General features: G+C 47.0%; 4 protein-coding genes across 4 annotated transcripts; 1 reads left to right on the top strand and 3 right to left on the bottom strand.

Annotated features, from left to right (window-relative positions):
- Positions 1-986: 986 nt before the first annotated feature.
- Positions 987-3057, bottom strand: ATNIH1004_000707 (uncharacterized protein; the record flags this gene model as incomplete). Its single annotated transcript, XM_033565415.1, has 2 exons — positions 987-2504; positions 2563-3057. 2 exons carry the CDS (start codon positions 3055-3057, stop codon positions 987-989), a joined length of 2013 nt encoding a protein of 670 aa, XP_033431172.1.
- A 511-nt stretch (positions 3058-3568) lies between these two features.
- ATNIH1004_000706 (dual specificity protein phosphatase family protein) lies at positions 3569-4525 on the bottom strand (the record flags this gene model as incomplete). The annotated part of the gene is made up of 1 exon (XM_033565414.1): positions 3569-4525. The coding sequence occupies one exon, from the start codon at positions 4523-4525 to the stop codon at positions 3569-3571; it is 957 nt and encodes a 318-aa protein (XP_033431171.1).
- Positions 4526-6191: 1666 nt separating this feature from the next.
- Positions 6192-6953, bottom strand: ATNIH1004_000705 (putative C2H2 transcription factor; the record flags this gene model as incomplete). The annotated part of the gene is made up of 2 exons (XM_033565413.1): positions 6192-6723; positions 6793-6953. 2 exons carry the CDS (start codon positions 6951-6953, stop codon positions 6192-6194), a joined length of 693 nt encoding a protein of 230 aa, XP_033431170.1.
- A 6897-nt stretch (positions 6954-13850) lies between these two features.
- IMP4 (snoRNA-binding rRNA-processing protein IMP4) lies at positions 13851-14845 on the top strand (the record flags this gene model as incomplete). The annotated part of the gene is made up of 2 exons (XM_033565412.1): positions 13851-13856; positions 13952-14845. 2 exons carry the CDS (start codon positions 13851-13853, stop codon positions 14843-14845), a joined length of 900 nt encoding a protein of 299 aa, XP_033431169.1.
- Positions 14846-15535: the final 690 nt, after the last annotated feature.

The raw sequence follows: 15535 nt of genomic DNA, 5'->3' as shown, positions 1-15535 counted from the left end.
ACAACCAAAGTTTATATTTAACGGCGTATTTCTCTGAAATATTGACAGAATCGAAGCCCATTCATGCATATATGCGGACTCAAAAGCCAAGAGGCTCCAGCACTTGTCACGGACCTCAAAAGGCCTTTGACACCGTATCGCCAAGATAGAGGTTCAGGGAGGGTCGGCCAAGTGGGCTGGTTGAATATTCAGATGGTGCTTGGTTGTCTTTTTTCGGGTATGCTATTTAATTCTGGAGGCATTTCTGGAGATGTATGTAAATATTCTAGTAACGTTGCTGTAAGCACCCTGGTGTCTCTGCAACATGCACCCGTCCAATATGCATACACTACTCTTACGGAACATGGTTTATTCTCCCTTATTACTTGAACAGGCGACCCTTCTGAGCATAGCAGACGAAATTGTGTTAACTTTATCGTTTATGTAAGTTTTAGCGATATCTCATAAATTTTGGCTTTAAATGTATCGTCTCTCCTTGTTCGTGCAGCTGGGTGTGAGAACTAGCTGTTAGTGTCTGATCACCAGGGAAATTCCTTGGGATGTCAGATTGATTGTACTGTTCTTTATTGATGTGGTGGATACTATGGCTGTTAAGAATAATGGCCTGGTTATCAGGACGTTTTCAAAGCCTAAAATGGTTTGAACGCTATTCAGTGGACGTTCATCTAGAGCTGAATCCCTAGATAAGTTGAAGAGATGCAAAGACAACTTTTTATTGATTTCATCATACATATGCCGCAATTTCACATTCAGTCCATCATTTAGATCTACCTGGAATTCTGCCAGAAGATCTGATTCTCGAACTATTATCAGGGGCTCTATCACACACAGAGAGAGTGGGGAGGAGAAGGTATCAAGCTCGCTAGTATGCAGTGGTTATTGCATTTGGCGTTGAAAACCAATGCTAATTGTTTATGTCTGCCATTATGAAGCTTAATTCATGATCAGAAAGATATATCAATGCCTTCGTTGCCTTCTGCATGGAATTATCCCGTAGAACGGACAGGTAGAAGAACCATTTCATCGATCTCGCAATCATATTCGTCATTGTCGTTGGTTTCATCCCCTATATGAGTAGAGTTGGTTGGGTCGGGCTGAACTGTGCAACCTGAATGGCTATCTGAAGTAGGGGGAGTTATCGACATATTATCCGTCTCTTCAATAGTGTCGTCTGGTAGTGCAGGGGAAGGTGCACCAGATACATCTGTGCTTTCTGGAAGCAATTGTGTATCGATCTCTGGGCAGCTCACTTCCTCTGCACTCGTAGAGGATAGAACTTTTGTAGGCGCTCTTGATTGTGATTGGATTTCAGACACGGAGCTGGGTCGTTCTGGTTCAGAAAAGAAATTATGTTCTCCTCTTTCTCTATTACTATCACCCTCACGCCTTTCTCTTCGTGCTTCCAATCTTGCTTCTTCCAGCCTTTGCCATAGCCGTGCGGAGGAAGTAGATGCAGGATATTCACTGGGCCGGACAGAAGCATAGGACCAGCTCCCACCCAAGATTCGCCGCACTGGCTGCGCAAGGTTAGAAAAGGCTGACCCGTATACTGAGGAAATATCTGGACTCGAAGCTAGATGAAAGGTGCCACTGACACCAGCTTCGATTGGCTCGTGGAAGAAACTATCCAGTGGTGGTTGTTCAAGGACTAATTGGGAAGGTGCAATATGCTCAGGTCGTTCAGAAGCTTGAATTTGAGCAGCCCGCTCCACGCCAATCTTGAGACAAACCAAGCCATTGAGCTGAGAAGGTTGGGAGGGATTTTTCCGTGGGAGAAGGTTAAGTGGCTTTGAATGTGGGTTGAGAATACTTTCTTGCTGGAACGTGGTTTCTGTGCTGGGCAAACATGTCCCAATGGAGTTGATGCATGATTCTTGGGGCAGCGTAGCAGACATCGGCTTATCTCCAGTCACATAATAGCTAACATAGTCACAACTTGGCGTTGAGCCAATTTCTAGAGAGTCAGACTGGTGCTCCCCCATTTCAGAAATTTCTGATCCTGAGTCATCGTCAACACCTTGTATAATAGTAATGACGCTGTTGCTCCAGTTTCCGACAGACTTCGGACTTATACCCCGCTTGTGCAGGAATTTTCTAGCTGTAGAGACATATTTGGCATTGCACAAGAAGTAATCAGTTTGAATGGCTCCTTTCAGCTTCCGAATGGACCGTTTAGAGATTTTACTAAAAACGTCCTGATGCGAAGTTGGATGTTTTGCCCCCATACTATTGTCCATTTTCATGAGAACGCTCAATTGCTTTTGCCGCATTCTTTTCAACTGTGTGTCTTCTGATCTAATCTGACCATCACGTTCGGGCCACAGCTTTTGAATTTCTTCTTGGTCGTGTTGTGTTAATCCTAATATGTTGCAGGCGCTGGACCAGCTGTGAGACTGAAGGAGGTTATTGATGATTTCCAGCTGTATTGATGGGGATATATCACTCCACTTAGGATCATCAATGGCAGATGACGCCTTGCTTAGAATCAGCAAAAACTCTGTGTGCTAAAGAATGTTGTCAAGGGTAGGAAATAAGAACAAAACTTAGTAAAACTTAGCGTACCTTAGACAACCTTCTGTCAAGATTATCCTCAATTACTCCGTCAGGCTCACTGTCGATACTGTCACTGTCCACTGGTAGTAAATATTGTTCTGTATTTGCCATAACAGCCATGTTCCTTTTGTAAACTGGGTTCATATCTCCATTGCTCGCAATGTAATTCTCAATCTGACCGAGGGGGATATCCTCGAAATCCACTTGTCCATCATTATCCTCCTGGCCCAACCCAAGACGGGTACTCCATTTGTCTTGCTGGCTTTGTGATGCTTTCAACGTTTCTGAATGTAGCTCATTATCTTCCTCATCACAATTGCGTTGCCCAGGTGCTCGCGGTTGCTCCAGCGTAGGAAATGCGGCTGGGGGTAAATCGGGGTCATAGGGGACATATGAATGAGATGCGGAGTTCTTAGTTCGACGTAGCGATACTTGTGAGTAAGGACTGTCAAACTGCTCAGAATTGAGCCGTTTAGGTGGACGAATATTGTTGCGAAGCTTCATGGTGATTTCGCCCCTGTATCCGTGGAGGATAGAGAGCACAAGGCGAGTTCAAAAATGACAATAAGAAATAAATGAATAAAACGAAGTAAATAAATAAGGGTCAGTAAATAGAGAACAGAACATAGGAGATGGTGGAAAAGAGAAGGCCGTTAAGGGTGCTGAGAATGGCCTGCCATTTTGGGAAAGAAAGATTAGTGCGATACCAAAAGACCAGCAGAAGCTCCCAGACTAAGAGTGAATGAGGAGTGAAAGTAACATGCTAAATATGACCTTTCTCTATACTTAATAGCGCTCCGTTGCCAAGCTAAAACGAAGTAGATTAATGACCATGTGCCTTGTCATTGATTGACCGTCTCTTTTAGTAGACGAAGGAGAGAAATAAGAAATATTTTACAGGGTAAAAAAGTGAGAACACCAGAACACCAGAAACCAGGTAGGAAGTCACTAGCTTCACTATCACCATACTACTCCATGAAAATTGCTCGAAATCTCCATGTTGCAGACGAACAGTTTATTTCGAGCGATCCTGAAAAGGGGCTACACCCCGTCTACCAAGAAAAGGACCTTCATCTATGTCCATATCCATTGTGTTTGTCATGTCATGTTGGCCCTCAAAGTCTCTTTTCTTGTTGACCTTTGTAGGAATCGCAAGTTTCGAATTTATCGATGAAATTCTTTTTGCATGTTCGACATCTCTCTTCGCCTCGATAATTGATTCAAATGATGCTAGCATCTGCTTCGATGACTCGTCCATATCAATACAAAAACGCTGCATATGGGCGACCTGTAAAGCATCGGGAAAGCCCAGATTGAACATCACCATCAGATACGCTATAATAACCAGGGCTGAATGACCGTTTCCAGTCTCACAAAATAGGAGGATTTTTCTGCGAGACGAATTCATATGTTGTGCATTTGCTGGAGTGGAGATATGGTCATTGATAAGACGGATTGCACGAGGCAATGTCGCTATAAGTTCTTGGTTATCCAAGGTATCCACGGCATCAGCCTCAATGCCCATTTCCGCAGCCATTTTCTCGCCGGAAATCAATCGTGCATGCGCTAGTCGCTTGTCGCGGATGGCTAGGAGTAGAGTAAACCCTTCTCTAGCAAGCCAGTCTCTGTCTTTCAAACACCCCCATGGGCCCAAATAAAGAAATGGCAAGATCATTTGGGCCTCCCTGCGCATACTGTATTTCCAATCAATCTGGCACGCGGGCAATCTAAACATATCCGAATGGACCCTTTCAAAAAAGCCCGGTGGGACGAATTCGCCCTCTGGGAAACAATGAGAGGCTGGGCTGACAGCTTCTGACTCCGTAATAATCTCGTCATCACCCACACGCATAGAATAAAGATTTGGCTGTAGAATTCGACCAGCCCCAGCAGCGTACTGATGAGTTCGTACATATTGGGAATCTGGCTGCTGGGACATTGGCGCCTCTGTGCACTGATAGGGAACGGCCATTTTCGTTAGAGCTACTGCCTTTCTGCAGGGTGTAAAGGGCCACAGCTTTCCAGAAGATAATAGTGGTAGCTTGTGAAAATTTGGCAGACCAATGGCCAGTCCAAAGAGTAGAGGAGATTTAAAAAAAAAAAAAAAATGAGGAGATTGGATTAAGCTCTGCATAATATGACAGCAAGAAGATGTAAACCCAGCATTCACTGCCAGCAGTAGTCCAGATAGTCAAAAAAGAGTAATTGACCCACAACAGGCATGCAACACATTTCTCTTCAGTTCCTCCTTAAGTGGGGGCATAGCTGGTTGGTGATCTACCCAACCTAAAGTCACTTTATGTCTGTCCTGTCACTGGCCATTCCATTCCGTAGTAGACTTGATGTCACTGCAGGCAAGTGGATGACTCAGCATATGCATCTAATTAACTTAGTTAACTAGGGTTAATAGTTAGTGCTTAGGCACTAATCTGGTCTCTTAGATTGTTATAGTGTTAGCCAGACCATGGATTGCCTCAGGCCTGCAGTTCACATGACTAGGACCTTCCAAGTTGGGACTACCTATCAAATTAGTTTCCTCCAATATCAGTACCTACAACAAGGACAAAGGCGTGGTTAGCGGCTAGCGGCTAGCTCTTACGTTGACTCAGTCTCTCTACTATGAGTCATTTACGACACATTCGTGACTGGGTCTGTGTTCTTGGTTGGATTCTTAGAGCCTTGATAGGTTGCCACCTTTCCGGGAACACGGCGCTTAGTTTGATAGAATCTACTAGTTACTATCTATCTATCTAGCAGCTGTCTTCCTTGTTATGGTAGGGTAGTGGTGCCACGGAACTTTCTTGGTTCCGAGAAGGGGACAGAAATTTACCTAGCCAGCGTACAATTTGTGGTATCTGCCCGAGACCTGCTGATCCTCGCTCACATCACGATAATTAGCGCCTAGAAACATATGGAATCTTCCTGCTGGCGGTAATAATCGGATGCTGGATGTGGCCAATTAACTGGTGCGCTATATTAATAGATACATGTGTATGATCCCGGTTCCTTTGTGTTAAACCATCACGCGGATATACCGGTTCTACATGCGTGTTTTCCTGTTGCACAAGGCTAGACGGGTTCTTTCTGCATCTAGGATAGATACTTGGAAACAAGCTTCGCGTCATTTTGAGCGTATGTAAATAGCATATTATGCCTTGATAGGCTAGAATCCTGGGGCTAAGACAATATTACAATCTTCACCGTACAGTAAACTGTTAAAAAGCACACCCTTTAAAGAACTATACTGGAACATGATGCAGAGATGAGTGCGAAGGATAGCAAGGGAGAGAGTGGGCAAAGGAGACGGAGGTGGAAAAAACGCCTGGGTATAATTCAGGTAATAGAAGGGAGAAAGCCGTAAAAGAAAATAACACCACTGGTCCATATTGTTGACCTGAAGCAAAACGCCATACTCTTCAGAGCTGCCTTGCAAATCCATGCGACCTCAGATGTAGACCGATCCATATAACCTCCCACTGATGTTGCAGCAATGAACGCAAAACCCAAGGCCCGGACTCTGCATATGAAACGCCCATAGAATGCAAAACATAGCACACTCACAAACAGAACTCAACACCGATACCTCTCATAAAATATAAAACTAGGGGGAGGAAGGGGCTAAAAAATACTAAACATATCTAGCCCTGTGCTGTCTGTGGGATAGCTTGCTGCAATCCAGAGACGATCCTCTCCAATTCCTCTAGACGTCGATCCTTCTCTTGAACCTCGCGACGAAGTCTCTTCAGTTCGTTTCGCAAGTTAACACTATTCTGGTGCTCCACTTCTTCATCGTCCTCCGGTAACTCGACTGCAGGATCTTCGTCGAGCGAATCGCGCTTCCGCTTGATGGCAGGAGGAGCAGGGGGGAGAGAAGGTGCACCATCCAACTCAGAAGTTGGCACGATTGGGAGATCGGACGCATGGCCATTCTCGGGGTGCATATGGCGGCGGCGGAGATGCTCCTTCAAGTTCTCTTGACGCGTAAAACCATTGCCCGTACTGCGATTGCAGTCGGCATACGGACACATCAGAGGTTTTTTTGCATTAATGTTCTTCTTATGCACCTCGCGCTGGTGCCTCAGCAAACCACCCGAATACGTGAAACCTTGGATCTTATCGCATCCAGGCTCTAGGCATTTATAGGGACGATCATGTTTGTCCATATGTTTACTATTGATGGCATTGGGTTAGCTGCTGAGATCTCAATTGAAAGGGGAACTCTGAGATAGTACTACTCACTTCCATTCACACGGACGGCGAAATGTTGGAGGGGCCTGCTGACACTCGGGATGATCACAGTAGATCTGACCGGCGGCATTCTTGGGCGGATCTCGCGCGCGTCTCACCGACAGTCGAGGACGAGCCCCTTCCATGAAGTTAGGAGGGAGTTGGTCGTTCATTCTCGTGGCTGGAGAGAGAGATTGTTGAGCAGCGATAAGAATAGAGGTCGGTCCACCGGTGCCTTCGCTTCGTGGACTTGGGTATTCAGAACCGTCACCCATATCGCAGTTGCAACCCCGCCGTCAATTGAGATGAGGCGGCTTTCTGGGAGACGGAGAGACGCGCAGGAAGGAGTAAAATCAATCCCGGTCGTCCTCAGAAACAATGGAACTGCACAGAAATACAAACTGGAAAACAAAAGCGGTGGTACAAACTCGTCGGTCGCGTCCGTTGAGTTGCCTCCGATGAGTGTCTGGTTCCTTACTTGGAATACGGGGGGTGCCGATTTTTTAAGGAAACAAGGCATTAAGGCGCCAGTGACTAATGGATGGGGTCTTGGCACGCCACCCGACTTGTTATGTAAGCGGGTGATGTTGGGTGGGAACTGGGAAGATAATAAGTGGTTTGCTCGTGGGTACAACGGTGGGAAAAGCCGGAGGCGGAAGGTTGGCGGGTCTAACAAAACATAATATAGTACGTAGTACCTCGACAAGCAAATCCAGTGTCCATATGTCTGTATACGTGGGATGGTGTGGTCTGACGGAGTTGCGTTGTATTTGTAACTAGGCGATGGCTCATTAGGGCGGCGAATCCATCATGATCTAAGCTACGAAGTCGGCGGTACTACCTGGTAGTGATGGGCGTATTTCACGCTGTCTCTTTTAGGCCCCGGCCAGGAATGAGTCACTGGGAGGGGGCGGTATCAGGCAACCAGACAAAAATTAGGTATAAGAGGTGAGGCATGGGCCTGAAGATTCAGGACTCTGCCAGATGCGCCTGTTTTGGCAGGCGCCACGCCTCAAGTTGTCGGCCAATGAGAGCCCTGGCATGTGGCTAGGGTGGTTCTTCAGCCACACCACTTGCTGATCGATCATGCATATTGACCTACTACTACTAATGATAGCATGACAGATGCCTTCTATAATTAAGATTCTCGACTCGTAATTCTGGAGGCTTATCCAGAGTCTATTCCGGTGACTACAACTAAAGATTCTCAAGGGGTGTCTTCTGCAGCTGCCAGGTCACATCGAGGCCAGCATTGCCTCCGTCTGATGGGTGCCTAAGGTACCAAAATACCCGTCGTCGGTGTAGAAGGCTAACACTTCTTGCCCAATTGGACGGTTACTGCTCACTATCGCCACCTGGAAGGATATCACCTGGAAGGATCAGGTAAATGAATCAGTGGCAGATTTGGTTAGGATCTGGCTCGCAATAGTGGCTCAAAGAAGGCAAGGACTACGGAGGAGAGGTATCTCAAACCTCAAACCCAAATCTTGTTGAGTTGGTGAGATCTGCAGCCTCAAGTTCCTGGTGGGTATAAATTTTATGAGGGGCTATTTTTGGGCAGAAAGCGAAATCTTCTGCCTATTGTGTGTCGGCTTCTGAATAGTACATTTTATTTTGATACCTGAATTTGAACCTCTTCTTTGGAGGTCTTTAGATCATATTCAGTCGTCAAAACTCTGCTTCGTTTGACATGTTATCTGATATGCCCCATTTTTTCATTGCTTTTACTTAGGTGCAGATCATATATAGCGAACAATGAAATTTTACAGTCCGTTTGGACTCCTAAGGTCACATGGAATTAGGTACCTACTCTGCAACTGAGATAAAAATGAACTGTAGATGAGATAGGATAACAAATGATATCAACTGTCAAACAGGCACCTTAATTATTTAATATTAGAATCAGATGCATGAGAACTGAGAAGTGATCTCCGAGAATCACTAAAGGTAATTCATCCTTCAGACATGGTGGCGCAGCAATGCGATACCAAGTTCGGGAGGCATTCCGGATGTTTTGAACCAATAACCCAAGAGTACTAGATTCGATCGTACACGGAATGCTTGTTAGTATAGTGGCTGAGTCGATACACTGCTACTCGGTACTAGAATGGCTCGTGATGAGATTCTGCTGCGAATCTATATATAAACAGAGTACGTGTAATTTCGCAGCTGCCAAGGATGCAAGAATTCCCGTTGCCTACGATCGGGATGCGCCATCTTCAGGGAATGGGTCGACCGACGTTAAACACCGAAGGCCACAAGTACGTCTACAGTGCCGGGATGGATTGTCCCTACAATGGCCTAGGCGATAGGAAGGCATTAGAAAGAGTGAAGGTAGTTGGATTTCACTGGCTAGAGCATACTAAGGGCAGATTTAAATATGAAGCGACATTGCTGGACAGGTCCTTTAAAATCAAACCGGGAAACAAGCAAGGCTTAGCATGGACAGGGCTTGATTTGGTTTTAGCAACCCGCCAAAACAATGGCACAAGCAAGTCTAAGGTGTCAATCAAATTGTGAAAAAAAAGACGAAGTAATAAGGGTGAGGGCCATTCATAGTACCTGCAAACGATAAGCTCATTTCCATCCATTTCTGCGGGAACGTTAAACTTCGCCACAGCCTCGAGACAGGTCAAGAGATGAGTGCAGATGCAACTAGATTGGTAAGGCCGGGACAATTCCCTAAAAATCAGTTGACATCACCAACCATGGTCATTGCCATTCCATCACAACAAAAGGTATGCTGGAAGGCCGCTGCTCATTCTGCAAGCATCATATCGCTGCTAAACAATACCGGAAAAATGGCGCCACCACAAACCAGATCGCCGCCGACGGCAGTGGATTGCCAACGGAAACGTGTTGATATAGATAAAGTACTGCGGAAGAAAGTCATTTGGAGAATACCTTCCATTTCCCACCATACGGCTGAGGCGTTGCGCTCGTTGACACTGCCCTGAAAGGTACAGCTGTCAGGTCCAGTCAGACAACTGACAGGCTGGGTGGTCTCCCAGGACATCGAGCCAATTTGGAGTGGCCCAATGATTCTGCAACAGTTGTCTCCCTAACCAAGGGAACAGTAGCAGGCATGTTTGTGGTGCCACTCGATATGGCGCAGGGTATAGCGTGACCAAATCAATCATAATTTCCCCCCACCTGGCTTGCAAAAGCAGTAGAAACACTGCGCGTATCGTCGTCATCGTGGAATTGACCTGGAACGCCACGCGTGACACGAATGCTAGCAGAGCTTCCCCCAAAGATGCTGCCGTTATCAGTGACTCCAGGTTTATAAGGCTCACGCCCTCCAGATTCCACATAGCGTTTCAACCGATCGGACTGGCTAAGACTAGGTTGCTTGCTCATATCGTGAATGGTCAACCCAGAGAGACTAACACCGCCTTGGTCCACGCTTCTCCCATCGATCACGCTTCCCGTAATATCGGATTCCGTGGCTGCGACAGATTCACCGGCAACACTGGGTGCGCCTCTTCCTCTGTTGCCATTGGGTCGGCGGGCCCCAGGGAGAGCAGGCCACGAATCCGTAAAGTTTTGGAACATGGGAGGATAACCTGAAGGGATACCGACACCTCCTCCAAGTGCCGATGAGTGAACGGATGAAACATCATCTGGAATGTAACCAACCACGGATCCAGTGTCCTGGAAGTCGTTGCGGTTGCCATTCCTTCCATTTATCGCCCCGTTAGTAACATTTGATGCGTGGTTGTAGGCCATCTGGAAACGCTGTGGTCCTCGGTATGCCTGCTTGGGTCGGCTGAACTGGATCAAAGATTCCTGAAGGTTTGACAAAGGTCCCTCAACCAAGCAGTGCCGTTCTTTGAAATGCTGGAGGAGACAGTTCCACAAAGGATGTTTGGACAGGACCTTCGGATTTCCGAGAATAGCTAACCCGTACTTGGCTCGTGTAAGCGCAACGTTCAGACGCCGTGGATCGCTGAGGAAACCAATGCCTTGATGATCGTTGGATCGTACACAGGAGAGTATAATGAAGTCCTTTTCTCTTCCTTGGAAAGCATCGACCGAAGCAACTTCAATTTCCTTGTAGTGTTCTTTCTTAAAGGTGCCATTGGCTTGCATGGAGCTGACAATATAGCTGCGCTGACCTTCGTAAGGGGTGATAATGCCGATACCTTGCGGCTGCACACCAGCTTTGAAAAATCGAGTGACAATTTTCTCCACGTTGGTTGCTTCAGTACGATTGAGATAAGACGTTCCAGAGGCGGAAATTTCCTCATTTCCCAGATTTGACCAAAACATCATAGGATTGTCTCCGATGGGCCAGGGGAAGTCGATATCACGACGGAGACGATCGAGAGCGGAAATACCGTTCTGCAAGGATCCCTCGTAAAACATATTCGACGGGAATTCCGAAAGACATGGATGCATACGATACTGGACGTTCAGCCGAATAGGGGAGCAGCCTAAAATGACCAGTCGTTCGAAAAGAGACTGGTTGAGACCCGCTTTTGCAGCTTTTTTATTCATGATGACAGGGCCAAGTTGCTGGTGATCGCCGACCAGAACAACTTGCTTGCAGCCCAGAACCAACGGGATCATACACTCGGGCTCGGCAGATTGGGTGGACTCATCAATCAAAACTGTGCGGAATTTTAGTTTCGCCAGACGAGGGTCGCCTGCACCAACGCATGTGCAGCAGATGACATCGGCATTATTCAAAATTTCACGCTCTGCTGAGCGAGTAAGCTGCTTCAGTCGTTTCTCATCCTGACTTGACAGCTCTCCAAGTTCAGATTTAAGTTGATTAAGCTTCACAAGTTCAATGTTGGTGTCATTCAGGCGAACTTGCTCGTGCAAGGACAAGAAACCAACGGGGGATTCCACATCCTCCCGAGATTTTGCGGTCACACGCACTGTCTTAAGACCAGTTCTGTGGATTCGCTCGCAAAGTTGATCAACAGCAACGTTAGAAGGAGCACAAACCAAGACCTGGCCTCCATTGAGCTTGGCGAGGTGGTAGATGATAGTAGCAGAAGTAACAGTCTTTCCCGTTCCAGGTGGACCTTGGATTAGGCTTAAAGGCCTCTGCAGGACGCTCTTGACCGCATTTATCTGGCTACCATTTAGTTCCGGAAGTCCTGGGACACTGAACTTCTTGGGCATCTGTGTCTTCATTGGTGCCGCTGCGACCTCGTGCCCAAGGAGACGGTGGAAGATATAGCCAGACACACTCAACTCATCCACCGCAAATGTCTTCATGGCAAGTTGCATGCGGTCGAAAGATGTAGATTTCCACACATAGTCAGCAGTGAAATTGTGCGTGCATTCCGTGGGCACCGACTTATGGTCACCTTTCGCTCGCAACTCAATAGTCACCTCATCCGACTGATTGTTGGGGATCTTAATGACGTATCCTACTCCTTCCCACTTGGGGCGCAGCTCGCCAGCGTATTTGAGGCGCATCTCATCTCCCACAGCCAGTTTCACATCTCCAAGCTCCAGTTTTGGTAGAATAAAGCTGGCCAAATGTTTATTGTTAAGGCCGAGATCCCACCGCACAATCAGGCCATCCTGCGACTGGGACTCCTTCAATTTGCGGTCGTAGTCGGCTTCGATCTTGACCAGCGGTCCAAAGATATTCTGATACTGGAAAGCATCATCGTAACGTAGAAGGACTGGAGCGGGCTCATCATCTACAGCTGTAGCTTTCTCTAGATCCGAAAAGGTTGCCTGTGAATTTTCTTTCCACATCTCCTCCAGCTTTGCTATCAGTTGTGGGCTGAGATGACGGGCGCGGAGCTGTTCCTGGTCCGAGGGAGCAGCCACAAGCCATGATAGAAACGAGCGATCCTCAATTAGAGGCTGCCAGCGCGAAGTATCCCAGTTCATATCCTTCGAAGAAGGCATGGAGGCACAAGGTTGACGACATAGCAGTACAACTACCGTATCGGACTTCGCTGGAATGAAGCCAAGCAGGAAAACATTTTTAGTTCCGCAGTTATAGCATTCTAAGATTGTATCGCCTAGCGACGAAGCTGGGTGTAGCTGTACTTCCTTGTGTCGGGCTCGGACGAGGTGGTTGACAATATGAGAGGAAGAAGTGTTTCCACGAGCGCTGCAAAACCATTTGCTACAAGCAAGACACTTGACAACGCTGCTTGGGTTATGAATGCCACAGTACCTTTCACATAGGCCACCATTAGCAAAAACTGCAGTCTTGGGATACTCTGAGATCCACAGTACTCACGCGCATGCATGTGGGGGGAGTTCCTTTTCCTCATCCGCATCCCCTTGTGTCTTTGTATTCCCAGCAACTGGAGCACTGGTTGTACTTTCTACATCATCATCACCATTATCAGATCCCTCATCGTCATCGTCATGTCTGCGTGGACGGTGCCCTCCTGTCAAGTCAAAAGTAGTCTCATCAAAATCAGCCGGTGTCATGCCATCATTTGTTGTCGCCATCGTTGATTTGGGTGCTGGTATGGCACAGTGCTCTAGATGAGACACGTTCATGTATGTTGTTATTTCAAAGTACACTATTGTAAGATTCAATTAGCAGGGCGAAGTTAGAAGCCGAAGTCTAGAACGACGTACAAATGGAGGTTGGCACACACAGTCGGCTTGGGTAAATCGCAGAAAAAGAAAAGAGTGTAAGGGACAAGCCAGTCGTCCTGCTTAGCTGAAATCAAAAGCTGCTTTCCTTCAAGACCCAGCGTGCACAACAGAGGGGCAAAAGGAATGAACGACTAAGTTCAAAGTCAGCGACAATAGGGTCACCCTAATGTACCTTGATCATCCAAGAATGCTCACAAGGTCAGCCAATATCCTAATCCACGTGAGATTATCCGTCACTGCAGTGCCTAAGGAAGGTGAATGAGCTCCTCCAGGATGGCAGGATATGGAATTCACACACGGAGACAACGGTAGACTGATTTGCGATCGGCTCACCTTTTATCAGACGCTTCGCCGCCAAATCCCACACTATCCGGCGGTCGATACGGACCATCAGCGCAATTAAAAAAAATGTTGCCCGCTTTTTTCTATGAAAAGAGATCTCAGACATCACTATTCATCACTTCCACTCAGAAGAAAAGATGCTGGTATGTAGCTACAGTTTTTTCATTCTCGCACTTGTTTTCTATGGAGGGACAACACTTACTCACATCTCCCCGTTTGTTAATTTTTTTTTTTTTAGCGCCGTCAAGCCCGTGAGCGTCGAGACTACCTCTATCGGAGAGCTTTGCTTCTCCGCGATGCCTCCATCGCAGAGAAGCGAGCCCAACTAAAGGCTTCATTAGCCTCTGGGAAGCCACTTGATCCTTCCATAGCAGATGACAAACAACTTCGTGAAGACTTTAAGTATGACGAGTCGTTACCCACAGCGGATAAGGACAATAAAGATGCGGACCTTTTGGATCTCGATGATGAATACGCCCTCACGTCTGGTATTGTCGATCCTCGTCCCATTGTCACAACGTCCCGATCCCCTTCTGTTCGTCTGGGGGCATTCGCGAAAGAAATTCGTCTGCTTCTTCCTACGTCCATTCGACTAAACCGTGGAAATACTGTTCTACCCGACCTTGTGTCCAGCGCAAATGCTGCGGCGCTAACCGACATGATTCTTTTACATGAGCACCGTGGAACTCCCACTGCGATGACCATTTCACATCTCCCTCACGGCCCCACCGCGAGTTTTTCGTTGCACAACGTTGTACTCCGTGCCGACATTCCCAACGCTGCCCGTGGGACGGTGTCAGAAAGCTACCCTCATCTCATCTTCGAAGGATTCACGACGAAATTGGGTGCTCGTGTCGTCCAAATCTTGAAGCATCTTTTCCCTCCTCGTGAGGCTGGAAAGGTCGGCAACCGTGTTGTCAGCTTTGTGAACAAAGAGGACAGCATCGAGGTGCGACACCACGTTTTCGTGAAAACAGGGCATCGCGATGTTGAGTTAGCCGAAGTCGGGCCGCGAATGACAATGAGGCTCTTTGAAATTCGGGGAGGTTCGCTAGAGAAAGGCTCTAGCGGTGATGTTGAATGGGCTCTTACTCAGTACACCCGGACAAGCAAGAAGAAGGATTACCTTTAAACAGCCCTGTGTCCCAGAACTGTTGTGTTGGCTTGGATGCAGTGTACGGTATGTTTCACGACGGCAAAGTAAAAGTCTCTTTGGCGCATGCGGTGTTTGAGGTGACTAAAAGGCTAGCATTTGGCATTTCAGCATTCCTATTTACTATAGTATACCCAAATGGAAGAAATGGAACATTATAAGTGTATTGTATGTACAACTGAACCATGCAATTGGGTAATGAGCAATGTCGGCGCCATGAGTAGCGAATGCATCATATTGGTATTCATCCAGACTATTATAACTCACAGAAATCCTTCCTGATTCAAAATCGAATTCTAAGCGTATTTCACATCCCCGGGTGGATCGTATCCGTCCACCGAGCATATTGTTCAGCAGAGAAGCCTAATGTCGTCTTCAGCGATACGACACAGTGCCCATAAAGCAACCAGAGGAAGCATAATCAGTTGCCCCTGTCATTTGTGTCGAAGTCAAAGTGATGATCCCGTCTCTTCGCTTTTGTCCTCCGCAAGATTGGCCGTACCTTCGTCATCAACACGGCACTGTGAATGGCCGTGTGCTTAGGGTTCTTCTCGAAGAAATTCGGACAATAGGCTTCTATTGTACTCGTAGAAATACCAGCCCCCATGAATTGGAACAAGGCAGCCATCACGTTTCTCGTAGGAGGAGTTGCCATCCCAACTCGGCTCT

Source organism: Aspergillus tanneri, assembly GCF_003426965.1.
Source record: "Aspergillus tanneri strain NIH1004 chromosome Unknown AapTan_2_pilon_pilon_pilon, whole genome shotgun sequence".
Lineage (NCBI taxonomy): Eukaryota > Fungi > Ascomycota > Eurotiomycetes > Eurotiales > Aspergillaceae > Aspergillus > Aspergillus tanneri.
Note: the sequence above shows the minus strand (reverse complement) of the source record. Positions and strands in the feature narration are given on the sequence as shown.